The 16,717-nt window shown below is 48.4% G+C and overlaps 2 protein-coding genes and 1 long non-coding RNA gene across 7 annotated transcripts in view; 1 reads left to right on the forward strand and 2 right to left on the reverse strand.

Moving 5' to 3' along the window:
- dlgap4b (discs, large (Drosophila) homolog-associated protein 4b) overlaps positions 1-16,717 on the reverse strand; it is a 707,978-nt gene that overhangs the window by 412,939 nt on the left and 278,322 nt on the right. The window lies entirely within an intron of this gene.
- On the forward strand, positions 2,549-6,070 carry LOC118598746. Its single transcript, XR_004947845.1, has 2 exons — positions 2,549-2,686; positions 5,267-6,070. It is a non-coding gene; the product is annotated as an uncharacterized LOC118598746 (long non-coding RNA).
- Positions 14,519-16,717, reverse strand: part of LOC112145496 (uncharacterized protein K02A2.6) — a gene marked incomplete at its 5' end in the record, with an annotated part of 14,149 nt that continues 11,950 nt past the window's right edge. The window contains 3 exon segments of the mRNA XM_024270764.1: positions 14,519-14,758; positions 14,846-15,041; positions 15,314-15,447. Of these exon segments, the coding sequence (XP_024126532.1) occupies positions 14,519-14,758; positions 14,846-15,041; positions 15,314-15,447 (570 nt within the window).

Here is a 16,717-nt window from a genome sequence, read left to right on the forward strand (position 1 = left end):
GCTCGCCTTATTTGATCCAGTGGTCGTGATGGGGCGTCTGCAGGCGTGCACTGGCTCCAGTGGTACCAGCGCTCTCCTTTTCCTCTCAACCTGACAGCATGAGACGTTCTCTCCACCACCTCGAACGGACCGGTCCACCTGGGTTCGTTCCACTTCCTTTTTAACACCTTCAGCAACACCCAACGCACCTCCGGGTCTGTTCCTTCCTCCCCCTTTTCACCAGGAGTCGATCTGGGTAACCTGGAAAGAGCTTGAACCAGTTTGTTAAGCGTGTGAAAGTGTACCTGATAGTAGGGCCTGGAGGTGTGCATCTGCTGTCCAGGGCTGCTGGTCTGTGGCCTCGCGAACATTCAACCTGTTTGGAGCTCGTGAGGAGTGTAATCATATGCTCGGGAGACAGAACATCTTATTGACATGAAGGCTAGAGGTAAAGTATCAACCCAGTTTAATTTGGTCTGTGCACAGATTTTTGCCAATTTGGTTTTTATGGTTCTGTTCATTCTTTCGACTTTCCCTTGGGGGGACTAGGGGTGGTAAACTGTTCCATATGCATATTTTAGTCTCAAGCATTTTTCCACTTCCCTCAGGTCTTTTGACCGGAAGTGTGTGCCATAGTCATTCACCCACCATTGAACTACAGTTTTGCTGTCTTCTCTCCTTGCCGGCCATGCTTCTGGCCACCCAGAAAATGCGTCCACATACACCAGGAGGTATCGATATCCTCTGACTTGATCAATCATATCAGTATAATCAATTATTATTTCTCCACCAGGGGCTGTCACTTCCGGAAAAATTCCCAGATGTACGTTTACATTTGGTTTCAAATTGTGTTCTCTGCAAATTGAACACTCAGAGAGAAAGTTTTCCACCATTTGTGACATGTAAGGATGCCACCAGTGTCTGAGATTAATCATCATTTGTGCTCTTCCCACGTGTCCCACTCAATGTGCTTCCTGAAGCACACTGTTTCATTTGCCGGGGTAGGATTGGCCTTCCTTCTGGCCTTCTCCATACATTGTCTGGTGTCTAATATCCTCCTCTGGCTGTCCACACTGTTCTTTCCTCTGCACTAGATTCTGCCTGCTCTGTGCTGAGATCCGGTAGTGAAGGAGTTCCTATTTCTGACATCATCACCATGTTTCCTGTTAACAACCCTGTTCTTTACCACTGAGGCAGTTCCACTTGAACTGCTCCTACCGCATATGCTGAGTCAGAATAAATGTTCGCATTTTGTCCAGCTGACACTTTTAATGCCTCTATGACTGCCACCACCTCTGCTCTCTGAGCAGACTGGGATGGGAGTGGGTTCTAAATCTGGTCTGATTTTATCCTGTTTGGCCACCAGTTCTGTACACACATGAGGAGTTCCTGTAGTCATTTTTTCTGCCATGTTTATCCCTTCGTGTGTGAATGTGATGTGTGGTGCCTCCAGTGTTTTGCTGAGTTTTTGCTGTCTGTGTGGTGCCAGAGTGAAGGCCTGTGAGTTGATGTACGCTACCATTCCATGTGTTGTGAGTACTCTTAGTGGGTGCCCCATCACCAAATGTGCTGTTTTTTGTAGGAGCTTGGCGATGGCTGCAGCGTGTCTGGTGCACTCGTGATGTCTTTTTTCCATGTTATCTAGCAGTACACTCGCGTACATTAACACTCTCCTCACTCCCCCCTTTTTCTGAAACAGGACACCGTTCGCTTCCTGGCCTGTTTCAGAAACATCCAAGAAAAAAGGTTGTGTGTAGTCTGGCGTAGCAAGTTCTGCTGCTGAGGAGAGGCTCTGCTTCACTATGGTGAAGGCCTCTTATGCTTCAATGGTCCAATCTAATTCAGCGGAGAGGTTTCGCATGCCCTTTTCTTTAACCATATCACGCAGGGGTTGTGTTAGCGTCGCGTAGTTGGGGATGTAGGACCTGCTGTATCCAGTCAGCCCCAGAAATGACAACATGTTTTTCACCGTCTGCGGTTGTGGATGTGAAAGAACAGCAGATCTGTGGGCGGCTGACACGCTAGTTCCAGACTGTGAAATGATGCGGCCTAAGAACTCAACTTGACGTCTGCAAATTTGCAATTTCTCGCGGCTAACTTTGTAGCCATGTGCAGCCAGGTGCGTCAATACAGTTGGACGCGTTATAGTATCGCAAAGTCAGTGCTGGAGTTGTGGATGCGGTATGTGTTTGTAGAAGGTGAAAATCTAACTGATGGGATCCTGGAATCCTGCCAGTCAGTCAGAGACAAGGAGCGTTTTAACACGCCTCCTAATTCTTTTGCTTGGTGCTCTGGATGCAGTGCGAGTGACACATGAGGGCAGGCGTCAGCTGACATCATGTACCACTGCTCCTGGTCTGGGGTTAAAAAGGTCTGGGCTACTACTCCCTCAGGTGCGATAAACAAGTCTCCTGTGGTAATAGTCCAAGTGTCTCCTTCTATGTCAGTCTGAAAAGCATGTTTGTAAGTGTCGTCCTCCGTTCTGTCATAGTACAGGGTCACATGTAAGGGGTCAGGAGGTGAAACATAAGGCCCCAAGGTGGAAACCCAGGGTTTCCAAGACAGATAAGATGACAAAACGCCGCTACCCTGCGGGGTCTCTGGTTGCAGTAGTCCCCAGTATATGTCCACGTGTTTTTCAGGCAGTGCATCCATTAGATATATTCCTGGGAGATTGCGGGTCAGCTTGGTAGAACAGGCATAGGAGGTGCCGTCCTTTAGAGTTAGACGTACACCATCAGCATTGCACAGAATGGTCGCTCCTAACTTCATGAGGAGATCACGCCCCAAAAGGCTCACTGGAACGTTTGGGGAAAAGAGGAATTCATGTTCAACAGTTTGTGGCCCCAGTACAGTTCGTAAAGGTTTGGTGAAAGGCAAGACCTGTTCTTTCCCTGTGAAGCCCACCAAAGATGTTGTGCGTGTGGAGAGAGGATACGATCGGATATACTTCAACGTGGACCATGTGGCCCCTGTGTCCACCAAGAAGAGGGTATCCCAACCGTCAATGCCTAGAAACAGCAGGGGGTCAGCCATAGCCCTGCTGCGTGTCTTCGTAGGGGGTTGTCAGTAGGAAGGTTGGTCCCAAGCACCGGGACCCTCCCATTGTCCAGTAGGCAATTGACGCGCTGGACGTCCACCCATGCCTCCTCTCATGTAAGGTCGCCCGCGAGGGGGTCCTCTGACCCCGCCCCGCCCTCTGAACGGGTGGTTAGGTCGTCCTGCTCGTTGTGGGCAGTTTCGTGCCCAATGGCCAGGAGTCCCACAGAGGAAGCAAACATCATTGCCCCCACCCATCTGTGGTCCCCACTGGGGCCCTCCCGAGACCGTGGTTTCACATCCTCTAACTCCTCACACACACTACTCGATCTACTTCCTGTTCTGCTTCCTGTTGGGGCCCCAGTTGCTGCACCGCTGCAGCCAGAATGATTCGCTCTCCTGCGACCTTCTTCTTTCCATTCATCCACTGTTATCCAACTTCCTTCTAAAGCCATTTCTATTTCACCCGGGTTCTTTGGCTCTACATCCCCTGTTTCTGTACTTTGAACTTTCTACTCTCCCTTTAGACGAGTGTTCCCTGCTTTTTCTGTCAGCAAACGGATCTGTTAAATGTTCTTCTCCGTCCGTGTTTGATAAAGGGGCTGTGGGCCTCACATGAGTCACTGAACTGCTTCTCCTTTCTCCTGACATCTCCACTCCATCTACTCTGAGTACGCCTTTACTGACCTCAAGGACAGGATATAGACCACCGGTTGAGTATGGCGGGGGCTGTTCTGATTTTTCATTAGGAGTTTTTATCATGTCTGGTTTTGCTCCTGACCACCACATAAACCACTGTTCCCAGTACTTGCCTTTCTGTGAAGCATTCTTACATTTGTCCTTCAGTTTATTCTTTTTAATCCACGTTGCTGTCTCTAATTCTTGCGCGCAGTTCTCTTCCTCTTTTTTAGCTTCCTCTGCTTTATTTTTAAACCATCTCCCTAAGGGTGTTTTTCTGTTCTTGCTCGCTTTCAGTCCATTTTTAGACACATGGCTTGCCATTCCTGTCATTAATCTTTTTGCTTCTTTTTCCTCATGAACTTTTCTGACTGTTTTTCCCAGTGCCACTAACTGTTCCCTAATACTCGGGAATGCTTCATTCGGGCCCCAACCGTCGTCATAAATTTCACGATCAAATTCACCTTCCATGTTGCCTCCCTGAGGTCTTACGACACAACTTCACCTTTTAAATAGGTCACTCAGATTTTGGGGAGGATCGGCGATCGGTCACCGCGTACCCTATGAACATCGACTGTATCAGGCTTCTACAGGAATGTAAATTCCTGCGGACACAGCTGTCATAGGTGTACCAACCTTTCAATTCCGATACCTCCCGTTACAGACAAAAATACAGTTGTTCTGGATTCGGACTGCGGCCGATATCAAAAGATCCTCAGAACAATCAATCACACCTATTTTTCATTCACAACCTACGTGTGTGCACCCGTCCAGTGACCTAATGTCCACTCACGGTTATTTCATTCCCACTCTTGCAGATATCCTCTGCTCATGGTTATTTTGTTTCATGGGTCTTATGTGTAATGTACTTATCGGGGGTCTGCCTGTGACAATCCTGTCCGGGGGATAGACGGATTTCACTTATGAAATTATTCTAAATGTGACTCGTCCTGAACTGTCTATACTTATTTCTGGCCGACCAAATGGTATGGCACGCTGTGTCCCGAGTATTTGGTCCGGTCAATCAGGTACTTAAGACTCTGATTGAGACACCAGAAATTTATGATGTGTTATTTGAAACAGAAATCCAATCTTCCTCAGAAAATCTTCATTCTGTCCAACATTCATTCCGTTGTTGTTCTATTCTTATCTATTCTGTTTCTTCTTGGTTCCAAACCAAAGTCCGTTTTAGAGACTGCGGAGTCCCAGGGTTCCAAACCCGACACAAATAGGTCCCAGACCTTCACAATTCCGGGGATCGCCGCCCCTGCTGAGACACGCCGGTCTCGACTTCAATTCTGGGGATCGCCGCCCCTGCTGAGACACGCCGGTCTCGCACAATTCTTGGGGTCCCTGACCCTGGGTCCCTGACCTATATACTTCTTGGGGTCCCTGACCCCTGAGTCCCAGACTCGACTATTTCTTGGGGTCCCAGACCCTGGGTCCCTGACCCAAATACTTCTTGGGGTCCCTGAGACTCGATTATTTCTTGGGGTCCCAGACCCTGAGTCCCAGACTCAAACCAGAGACACAATGGTCTCGAGGATCCCAGATCCTATGATATTAGGAGGTGCCTCAATTCTCCAGGATTTTCACCTGACTTCTATAGAAGTTTCGTCAAACAACTATTTGATCCGTCACAATCTAGGCGGGTCCCAGACCCAATTCACAGTTAATTCTTATTCCTTGTACTCTAACTTAAGTTTCTTATGCCCTTTAATTTATTTGTGAAAGCAGAATTTACTTAGACCAAGGACACGAAGTAATTTAGCGTCTTCAATCAGCAGTTTTTACGAAAAAGGTACTGCCTTACCTATAATTATATTGGCGCGCCTTGTGTCCTTCGTCCTTTCGTTCTGTTTCGTGTCCAATTCCCGTTCCTTCTTCTCCATCCCCACGTTGGGCGCCAATTGTTGAAGCGAGGGTCCTCGATCCTCCTTCGAGTGGGTCTGGAGTCAGGAACCTCAGAGTAAAAGTTAGTCAGAGTTTGAACCACAAAAAGTTCACACAAAGGGCAAAGTTTGTTTTCTCCTTCGCGAAGGGAGAAGCCCAGATCAGTCACCCAGTAACGTGGCCGTCTCTGGAGCATTCTGGGTGTTCCACCGCAACAGGCTGGATTTATTGATACATCTGTGATGCATGAATCCTCATATCCAATCACCACAAAGTACATATGCATTTCTCCTAATAAGGCAGAGTGACTTTTGCCACAGACAGAAGTAATGTTTTTCTGCTCAGTGACTTTTACTTGACCTGTGAGACAGATGCAGCCACTCTCACTTCCTGTTATAGCTGTCTCCTGATATTCGTACTTCTAAAAGCACTTCTCGGTTTTATTCTTTGCATATGAAAAACCCAATACTTCTTCACCACCGACGAAGGGGGCGAGCCCGGGAACGGGGAGCAGGGCGATCCGGATGATCGTGGTGAAAGTCAGTGATCAGGGAGGGGTCAAGGATATCGTCCGCGGCGACCCAGGAACGTTCCTCTGGGCCATACCCCTCCCAGTCCACCAGATATTGTAGAGAAGAACCCCGTCGTCGGGAATCCAGGAGGTTGTTGACGCGGTAGACCTCCTCGCCGTCCACTATCAGGGGTGTCACCGCAGCGTCACCGGGAGCGGAAGGCACGTCGACACCGGACTCAGGAGGTAGAGTCCTGTCTGACGGACCCACGGCCGGCTTGAGCAGGGAGACGTGGAAGGTCGGGGAGATCCGGTAAGCTGGCGGTAAGGCTAGGCGGAACGACACGGGTGTGACCTGTTTAATGACTTTGAAGGGCCCCACAAACCTTGGACTCAGTTTCCGGCATGGAAGTCTCAGCCGCAGATCCCAAGTAGACAAACACACCCATTGACCCGGAAGGATGTCGGGCCCCGGACGACGGTGGCGATCCGCTTGTGCCTGGAACCGACGGACGGCTTGCCGTAGCTGTACATGTGCAGCCTCCCAGGTCTCCCCGCTACGCTGAAACCAGTCGTCCACGGCTGGTAAGTCAGAGGGGCCCCCCGCCCAGGGGAAGAAGGGAGGCTGGAAACCCAGCACACACTGGAACGGGGATAATCCAGTGGACGCCTTTGTAAAAGAGTTCTGCGCATACTCAGCCCAAACCAGGAACTGGCTCCAGTCCTCCTGACGTCGACTGCAGTAGGTCCGCAGGAACTGGGTGATCTCCTGGTTGAGCCGCTCCACTTGTCCATTGGACTGGGGATGGTAACCCGAAGTCAGGCTGACGTTTATACCCAGCCCCTTGCAGAGCTCCCGCCAGACACGTGACGTGAACTGCGGGCCCCGGTCCGAAACGACATCTTCCGGGATGCCGTAGTGCCGGAAGACGTGGAGGAGAAGCTGTTTGGCGGTGTCCATAGCAGTGGGCAGCTTGGGCAAAGGGATCAGACGACAGGCCTTGGAAAAACGATCGATTACCGTGAGAATTGTGGTGTTACCATTGGAACGGGGTAGATCCGTGATAAAGTCCACCGCGATTTGGGACCAGGGACGATGAGGTGTCGGTAACGGTTGTAGAAGCCCGGCTGGAAGTTGCCGTGGGGACTTGGCCATCTGACACTGGCCGCAGGCCGCCACAAACTGAGCCACATCCACCACCATGGTCGGCCACCAGAAGGAGTTCTGTATGAGAGATTGGGTGGCCGTCATACCTGGGTGTCCCGCAGCGGGAGTGTCATGGACCAGGTGCAGAACTCGTTGCCGATGAGGAGGAGGAACGTATATCTTGTCGACAGGGCAGGACGGTGGAGGCGGTTCTTGTAGATTATGTTCCGTTAGTTCCGTGATGATATCCCACTGGATGGGAGCCAGAAGCAACGAGGCAGGCACTATGGGTTCAGCAGACCCTGGGTTGTCGTCCGCCGTCTCATGCAAGCGGGAAAGTGCATCTGCTTTGCCATTCTTCGGGCCTGGTCGAAAGGTGATCTGGAAGTGGAATCGGGAGAAGAAGAGAGACCACCTGGCTTGGCGAGGGTTTAACCTCTTGGCTGACTTGATGTACTCCAGGTTTTTGTGATCCGTCAACACCAGGAATGGATGTGTCGCCCCCTCCAGCCATTGTCTCCACTCTGTGAAGGCTTCCTTCATGGCGAGCAACTCCCGATCCCCCACGTCATAATTCCTTTCAGCACTGGTGAGTTTCCTGGAATAAAAGGCACATGGAAATGTCTTGGAGGACTCACCGTGACGTTGAGACAGAACCCCCCCTAATCCAGTACTTGAGGCATCCACCTCCACAATAAACTGGATCGAGGGGTCGGGGTGATGCAGGATAGGAGATTGAGTGAAGAGTTGCTTGAGTTTGTGAAAGGCTGCAGTCGCTTCTTGGGTCCAGTAGAGACGCCTAGGGGCCCCCTTGAGGAGAGAGGTGAGAGGAGCCGCCACCGAGCTGAAACCACGGATGAAGCGGCGGTAAAAGTTCGCAAACCCCAGAAACCGTTGCAGCTCCTTCACAGTGGTGGGTTCAGGCCACTGTAACACTGCATCCACTTTGCCCTCATCCATGGCCACGCCTTGGGCGCTGATGACGTAGCCGAGGAAGGCGATGGATGTCCTGTGAAATTCGCACTTTTCTGCTTTGGCGTAGAGGTGGTGATCGATGAGTCTCTGTAAGACCTGCCTGACATGGGAGATGTGCTCATCGAGGTTTGGCGAGTAGATGAGGATGTCGTCCAGGTAGACGATGACAAAACGCTGAAGCATCTCTCTGAAAACGTCATTAATGAATGCCTGGAATACGGATGGAGCGTTGCAGAGGCCGAATGGCATAACGAGGTACTCATAATGTCCGGTAGTAGTGGAGAAGGCCGTCTTCCACTCGTCCCCTTCACGGATACGGATCAGGTTATAAGCGCTGCGTAGGTCCAGCTTAGTAAAAAACCTGGCCTGACGCAGCTGCTCTAGGGCTGGTGGAACTAGTGGTATGGGGTACCGGTACTTTATGGTGCTTTCATTGAGACTGCGGTAGTCAATGCAGGGCCGAAGGCCACCGTCCTTCTTTTTCACAAAGAAGAAACTGGCCGAGGCGGGTGATGTAGACGGTCGGATAAATCCTTTCTGCAGCTCTTCTGGTCTCCGACTCTGGTTGCAACAAGGGAAACACCCTTCCTTTAGCAGGCGTGTGCCCGGGTAGGATATCTATGGCACAGTCATACGTACGGTGGGGAGGTAGGCGTGTAGCGTGTTGCTTGTTGAAAGCCTCCTTCAGATCTTGGTACTGAGACGGTAAAAAACTAGAGGAGGCTACGGAGTTAGTTATTTTAAGCTCCGTGACAGCTACCTGGTACGTTGACTGTTTTGCAGAGGCTCTGCGTGGTTGAAGATGGTGGTTTTGATGACACGCTGCCGAGTCGAACATCAGGCTCTTTGTGGACCATGTGATGGTGGGGTCGTGGGTCTCTAGCCACGGCAGTCCAAGGATGAGAGGGCAGCGAGGAGAGTCAATAGCGAAGAAACGGATGTATTCCTCATGCTGATGAAGGGTGAGGAGATGGAGGTCAGGTGTCAGGAACTGGATCCGACCGGAACCAATGGGACGTCCATCTAATGCGGAGACTGCCACCCGGGAGTCACAGGTGAGCAGAGGAATAGCATTAGCGCGAGCAAAGGTTAAGTCAATGAAATTTCCCGCTGCCCCTGAATCCACCATGGCCTTAGATGTGATGACTTTATCTGCTAGCTTAATTTCCACAGAAATTTCAAAGGTAGGAGCAGAGTCACTCACCGGGCCTCCCGATCGTCGGAACGGACAGGAAGCTCGCAGGTGGCCAGGGTGTCCACAGTATAGGCAGAGATTCTCGCGCATGCGCCTACTCCTCTCTTCCGGTGTCAGACGAGTAGTTCCCAGCTGCATCGGCTCAGCGGAAGTGATGTGCTCGTAGCGGGGACGTCCAGACGGGAAGGAAACAGACTCGGCGCCGAGTTCTCTTGATCTCCGAGCCCGTAATAGATTGTCCAAGCGTATGGTAACTGCGATCAGCTGATCGAGGTCCATATTCTCGTCCCGGCAGGCAATCTCGCGTTGCAGTTCCGCGTTAAGTCCCCGGCGGAAAACAGTCCGACGCGTGTTCGAAGTCCAGTCCGTTTGCGCGGCCAGTGTCCGGAACCTCAGTGAGTATGCAGCGGCAGTGTCAGTCCCCTGCTTAATGTCCAAAAGCTGCTCACCTGGATTCTTTCCGTCGCTAGCATGCTGGAACACGGCGCGCAGTAACTGGGTAAACTCGGCGTAGGAGTGGAATGGCAGCGATCCCCCAGACCAGACCGCGGCTAGCCAATCCAGCGCTTCCCCGGTGAGGAGGGAACACAGGAAGGACACTTTGGATTCCTCCGTGGGGTACAGATGAGCCTGCTGATGGAGGAAGAGCTGGCACTGCATCAGGAATCCATTACATCGTTCGGGTTTTCCGGTGAATTTATCCGGCATCGAAAGACGTGGAGTAGACATGGAGGCGCCAGCGGCGGAGGAGACCTCAGGAGCCGGAGGGGCGGCTTGCTGCGGAGCAGGAGAGGCTGCAGGTAACCCTGGGTTGGCTAGCAAACGAGCCATGATGGCGTTAGCGTTAGCCGCTGAAGTTGTCTTCCATGTTCCAGTAGCATGGAAGCATAGGCTGCTGGGTTGGATGGCGAAGGAACGCCTGCTGCTGGGTCCGAGTCCGGCGAAGTATTCTGTAACGAAGGCGCGGAGGCGTTTGGATCCATGTGCAAGCAGGTTAGGTTTTATTAAACATCCACAGCAGGAAATGGCAAAATACAGAGACGTAGTCAGAGCCAGGCAGAGGTCAAACAGGAGCAGAGGATAATCCGAGAAGACAGAGAGAGGTCAGAGTCCAGGCAAGGGTCAGGGGCAGGCGGCAGGCAATCAGAGGGTCAGAGACAGAAGATAAGGTCCAGGAATAAACGCTCGATACTTTTGGCAGGGTGGCACAAACAAATACTTCGCGAAGAAGAGGAGTGAGAGGAACAGTTAAATGGGAAGAGGCTGATGAAGATAATGAGAAGCAGCTGGTGAAAAACAGTCAATATTCTGGAGAGTGCTCCCTCTGATGGTCGGGGGAGGAACTGAGAGTTGGAGTCCTGACAGTGTCGGTACGGATCTGCCGCTGAGTTGTGGAGCGATGTGCGGGTCCCAAAAGTGAAGTAGCTCGCCTAAAAGTCCAGAGCTAAGTTTACAAGTGTAGCATAACATTAGCGGAATAAGCATACAATTAAAAGTAACTTAAAGTCACAAAAATGACAACAAAACAGCATAGTAACCACAACATTAAAGAAGTAGCACAGATTTAAGAGCGGTCCACCAAACTGAAAAATATGATGTAATTTCGTTCTGCGCATGTGCAGTGGATGATGTACATTCTAACATCCCCGACTTTTCTCCCTTTTTGAAAATATACATTTCCCCACTTTTTCAAAGATGTAATGTCTTAAAGCTCTTTGTTTGTATGGACATCCTCAGGTTTTTTTTATGTATGTGAACATCTTCGGTTCAAAGATGTTATTAGTGTTTTGCTTTAATAAATGGGCCTCAGTGAGCAAATATTTGTGTGTTTATATCTGCTAATAGCTTTTGAAATACTTTACACATGTTTTATTAAATATACATATTAAAGCTTTAAAAAATACTTGCAGGCTTTTATTAAGTTTTCTGTAGTTGATTCAGATTACCTCATTTGATTTAAGTTTCGTCTTAATACCAGAAACAAATTAAGGAGAAAAGCTGCATGATTCATTAAAAGGCTTAATAAACTATTGTCTTTATTTTAGTTAGCATATAGCTTAAACACTTCAAGTTTAAAGTCAATTATGGTTAAGATGTGTGTTTTATATCCAGTCGCCGGACGAAACGATTAGTCGACTAATCGAAAAAAATAATCAGAGATTAGTCGACTATTGAAATAATTGTTTGTGGCAGCCCTAATTGTCATATTGTCTTTTTTATTCAACGTCATACCTTTCCTGTATTGTGGAACCATGGGATTGTACAGTTTTTCTCCCCTTATTGTTACTATTTTTATTTCTCTCTATGCTCCTGTGTCATGTGTAACTTGTATGTTGATTGAAGACACTCTCTGCACCTTAAAATAGAATTGTGCCTCGGCGATAAATAAAGTTGTTTGAACTTGAACTTTTAGTGTAGCTCTGTGCACAAGCATAAAAAAGTTTTTTTTTTTGTTTTGTTTTGTTTGTTTTACTTTTATCTTAAGAAAAGCAAAGAACAAGGGACCCAGCCTTTGTTAGCCTTTTGTGATTAGCTGAAAGTCTACATGTGTGGTGAAGAAACATTGGTGAGACACATTGACTGTAAAAATACTGGACTTCTCGAGCCATAAGGTCCCCCCTTGGAAATGCATTACCTCCACCCCTCGCGAAAGTAGACCACCGCCTTCACCGTCACTTCCTGTAACGGCTATCGCCATATCGCAAACGTCTGAACCCATTTTCAGCGATTGGTCTGAGTCTCTGTGAGTCATAGCTGAGTCATGAATCTATAGGAAGTACTGTCACCAATCTGGAGTGAGTTTATTGTGAGTGTCCGCTTCTTTCCACTCCTCTACCATGAGACAGCGGGATGTAAACAGATTCTACTGTAATAATACCAGAGAATTGTACAAGTCATTGTTGAAGCCTTTGAGGGAGAACCATTCCAACATTTGATTCTGTCAGCGGTCCTTTGGGATTTACTTACATTTATTCCTTTTAGTCGAGATAAAAGAAGCATCTGGCCCCCCCTCGCGCACAGCAGCAGCTTGTCACTTCACATGCGCTGCCACGTTACAGTCTGATCAGATGCACGTGAGAAGCGTGTTCAGCGGTATTTAAAACAAATAACCATCCTAACAAGTGAACAGCTGGATCATTTTTCTGTTTAAAAATACAACAACATCCATTGAAGTTTGTCTCGCGCTCCTCAGATGGCTGCGTCTAATTCAGGCTGCAAGCTGGAAAAGTGCGGCGAAGATGAAACTTTGGTTGGTGATTTTATGGAGCTGTACCGTTCCGTATGGTACGCAACTTATCATTTATAAGCTACAATCAAAACAGTGAAAAAAAGAAAAACGAATGTTAAACAAGCAAAAAAGTCCAAAGCACATAACCTCAGAGTGAAATCTATTTCTACAGAGTAAATCCTCATCTAAAAATGTCGACAGCATGCTCCTCTTGTTGTTTTAAACTGCTGCATCGGTACATTCCATTGAGGAAAACAACATTAGGACAATGATTAGTACATTGTTGAATTGTGAAGTAGGTGTTAAAAGGTCTTCGCGGACCGCATTGATGAAGTATACTCCCATTGGCTACCCGTCATCTGTCAATCAAACCCCCCAGACGTTCAACGTCAGACCCACAAACGTTTATTGAGCCATCTGATTGGTCAATTTATAACTCGAATACAGGATTCAAAGAATTTATAATGTCAGACCAGTTGGTAAATTATTGTCTCAGAGATTGGAACTCAGGTCCCGGGGCAAAATATAAATAAATGAACAAATAAACAAACCAAACATATAGAACACAACAGGTCACACAGAGTTCAGCAGCCTGACAGATTCAGAAGCTGTTTTGGAGCCTGGTGGTTCTGGATATAATGCTCCTCCGCCTCCTGCCTGACAGGAGTGGTTGGAACAGACCATGTGCCGGGTGGGTGGGGTCTTTGGTTATGTTCAGACCCCTCCTCCTGCATCCTATGATGTAGAGGTCTGTGGTGATTGGCAGCTCTCCCCCCACAGTTCTCTGGGCGGCTTTTACCACACGCTGCAGAGCTTTCCTCTCAGTGATGGTGCAGCTGCCGTGCCACACGGTGATGCAGGTGCAGAGGACGCTCTCCACAGCAGCATGGTAGAAGCTCATCAGGGCTGAGCCTCCAAGTCCAGCCCACTGCAGCTTCCTGAGGAAGTACAGGCGCTGGTGGGCCTTCTTGACCAGCTGGGAAGTGTTGATGCTCCAAGAGAGGTCCTCGCTGATGTGCACGCCCAGATACTTATAGCTGGAGACAAGCTCCACTGGTGCTCCATCGATGTGAAGGGGTAGGGCGTCTGCTCTTCCTGAAATCCACCACCATCTCCTTGATCCTTTTCACGTTGATGCAGAGGTTGTTCTCTCTGCACCATTGCACCAACATCTCCACCTCCTCTCGGTAGTCAGACTCATTGTTGTTGCTGATGTGTCCTACTACCGCTGTGTCGTATGCAAACTTGACTATATGGCCACTGGGGTGTCTCACCGAGCAGTCATTTGTCAGCAGAGTGAAAAGGAGGGGGCTCAGCACGCAGCCCTGGGGTGTGCCAGTGCTCAAGGTGAGGGTAAAGAAGATGGAGTTGTGGATCCTGACAGTCTGTTGTCTATTTGTCAGGAAATCCAGAACCCAGTTCCCTAGTGTGGGGCTCAGGCCCAGGGTGGAGAGTTTCTGCAGCAGGGTCTGTGGAATGATGGTGTTGAAGGCCGAGGACAAATCCAGGAAGAGCATGCGGATGCACAGTCATGGCCAAAAGTTTTGAGAATGACACAAATATTACATTTCCACAAGGTCTGTTCCTTCAGGAGTTTCAGGTGTTGCCAGATGTTTCTATGGTATAATGACATACAACTAGAAGCATTTCACAACTATCAACAGCTTTTATTGAGAATTATGTTAGCTGGTCCTTTTTTGGTAGGGCTGAAATGCAGTGAAAATGTGGTTTCAATGATAAAGTTCATTTTCAAGGCAAATGGAGATTATGCAAATAATAGCAGTTGAGTTGATTACTCTTCATTACATTCTGGAGTATATATACATTTCCATGAAACTGCAGACTCTGGAAAAATTAATAGTTGTGTCATTCTCAAAACTTCTGGCCATGACTATAGGTGTTCCTGCCCTCCATGTGCTGAAGGGCTGTGTGGACCACAGATGAGATGGCATCATCAGTGGAGCGGTTCTCCTTGTAACCGAACTGCTGTGGGTCCACAGTGGCATCAATGTTGTTCCTTATATGGGCCATAACCAGCCTCTCGAAGCACTTCATGACTACCGGGGTCAGTGCTATGGGTCGGTAGTCATCAAGCCCCGTAACTGTTGAACCCTTTGGCACAGGAACAATGACTGATGTTTTTAGGCAGGTTGGAACACATGCCTCAGACAAAGAGATGTTAAAAATGTCTGCTCGCACCTCAGACAGCTCAGATACACAGTCCTTCAGCACCTTTCCTGGGATGTTATCGGGGCCAGCAGCTTTGCGGGGGTTAATTCCTTTAAGGGTCCTGCTCACATCAGCTGCGGACACTTTGAGGGGCATATCACCTGGTGGAGTGGCGAGTTTGGTGAAGGGTGGTGGTACAGCAGGATCCTCAAAGTGTGCGTAGAACCTGTTGAGTTCATCTGCCAAAGAGGGGTCATCTGGACACTGTGCATTCCTGACTTTGAAGTTTGTGATGCACTTAATGCCCCTTCACATGCTCATTTGAAGAGAAATGCTCCTCAATTTTCCTAGCGTATGTGGATTTGGCTCTGTTTATGGCCGCCGTCAGTTCATTCCTTGCTGCTCTCAATACAGATACCTCACCGGCCCTGAATACAGCATTCCTGGCCCTCAGCAGCGTTCAGCCAGGGCTTTCGATTTGGACAACAGATAACTGACTTTGTGGTAGCGACATCACTGGGACACTTGGAGATAAATCCCAGGACAGAGGAGGTGTATTCCTCTAGGTTCACCTTTCCCTCATACGTAGCTGCTTCTTTGAAGACTTGCCAGTCTGTGCATTGAAAGCAGTCCTGCAGCACAAAACCTGCATCGCTGAGCCACACAGTGACAGTTCTTCTTGTTGGCTTTACCCTTCTTATCAGAGGCTGGTAGGATGGTGCCAGTAGCAGGGAAATGTGGTCAGAAAGGCCAAGATGGGGGTGAGGGAGAGCTCTGTATGCACTGCGGATGTTTGTGTACACACAATCCAGTTTGTTGTCTCCTCGAGTGGGAATGGTGAAATGTTGATAATTTTTTTTTTTTTTTTCTGATAATTTTCTTGTTGGTTAAGCAGCTGAGGGCCTCGTTAATCAATTTCAGCTGTATTGGTGTTCATGTTGTGATAAGGGAAAAAATCGTTAAAAAAAATAGGATTAGAATAAAGAAGTTAAGCAGAAAGGACCAGAGGAAGAATGATTATTCTGATATGTAAAATGACTGAGAAATGACGGGACTTTGGCCTTCTTGCAACCCACTGGTACTTCCTACTTGGAACACGGAAGGAAGGGGTTTGTTCAGTCCAGTTTATTGTTATACAGTCAATGGTGAGAAAGGATAAATATTTAAACATCATCGGAGACTGCTCTGCTTCAGGAGATCTACCTTTACTATTTTTAACACTTCGTTAAGAAAGTAATTACTGCTTAAGTGAGGTATAGTACTTTGACTATTCGGTCTGAACTTTAAGGAAATACATAAAAAATACCTTTGATATTGTCAATAATGAAAAATAAAAACAAATATTTTCATTAGTTGTGTGGACTACTACTCTCTTTGTCACCATCCGACTGCATTTCTCAAGCCCGAATGACATCCCAATGTCAGTACTGTAGATCCTGGTGGTGTAGATCAGGGAGTCAATGTCATGCTCGCTCTTAGCGTATAGCTTGATGTCATTTATGTAGAGGCGGTGACTGATGGTGGCCCCATTCTTAGTCCGTATCCATACCCAGTCTTATTAATTATTTGGCTGAGAGGTTATTTATATATATATATTAGAGCTGTCACGCGATTAAATTTTTTATCGTGATTAATTTCATTCTGTCCAGAGTTAACTTGCGATTAATCGTAAATTAATATGTGGCCTTTTTTTAAGGAAAAAAATGTGGAATTTAACAGTTTAACAATCATCCATCCATCTTCTTGACCGCTTCATCCCTTTCGGGGTCGCGGGGTTGCCGGAGCCTAACCCGGCTACTGATGGGCGAAGGCGAGGTACACCCTGGACAGGACGCCAGTCTGTCACAGGGCCTCAATCACACACCCATTCACTCTCACATCCACACCTAGGGACAATTTAGA

Source organism: Oryzias melastigma, linkage group LG5 (assembly GCF_002922805.2).
Source record: "Oryzias melastigma strain HK-1 linkage group LG5, ASM292280v2, whole genome shotgun sequence".
Lineage (NCBI taxonomy): Eukaryota > Metazoa > Chordata > Actinopteri > Beloniformes > Adrianichthyidae > Oryzias > Oryzias melastigma.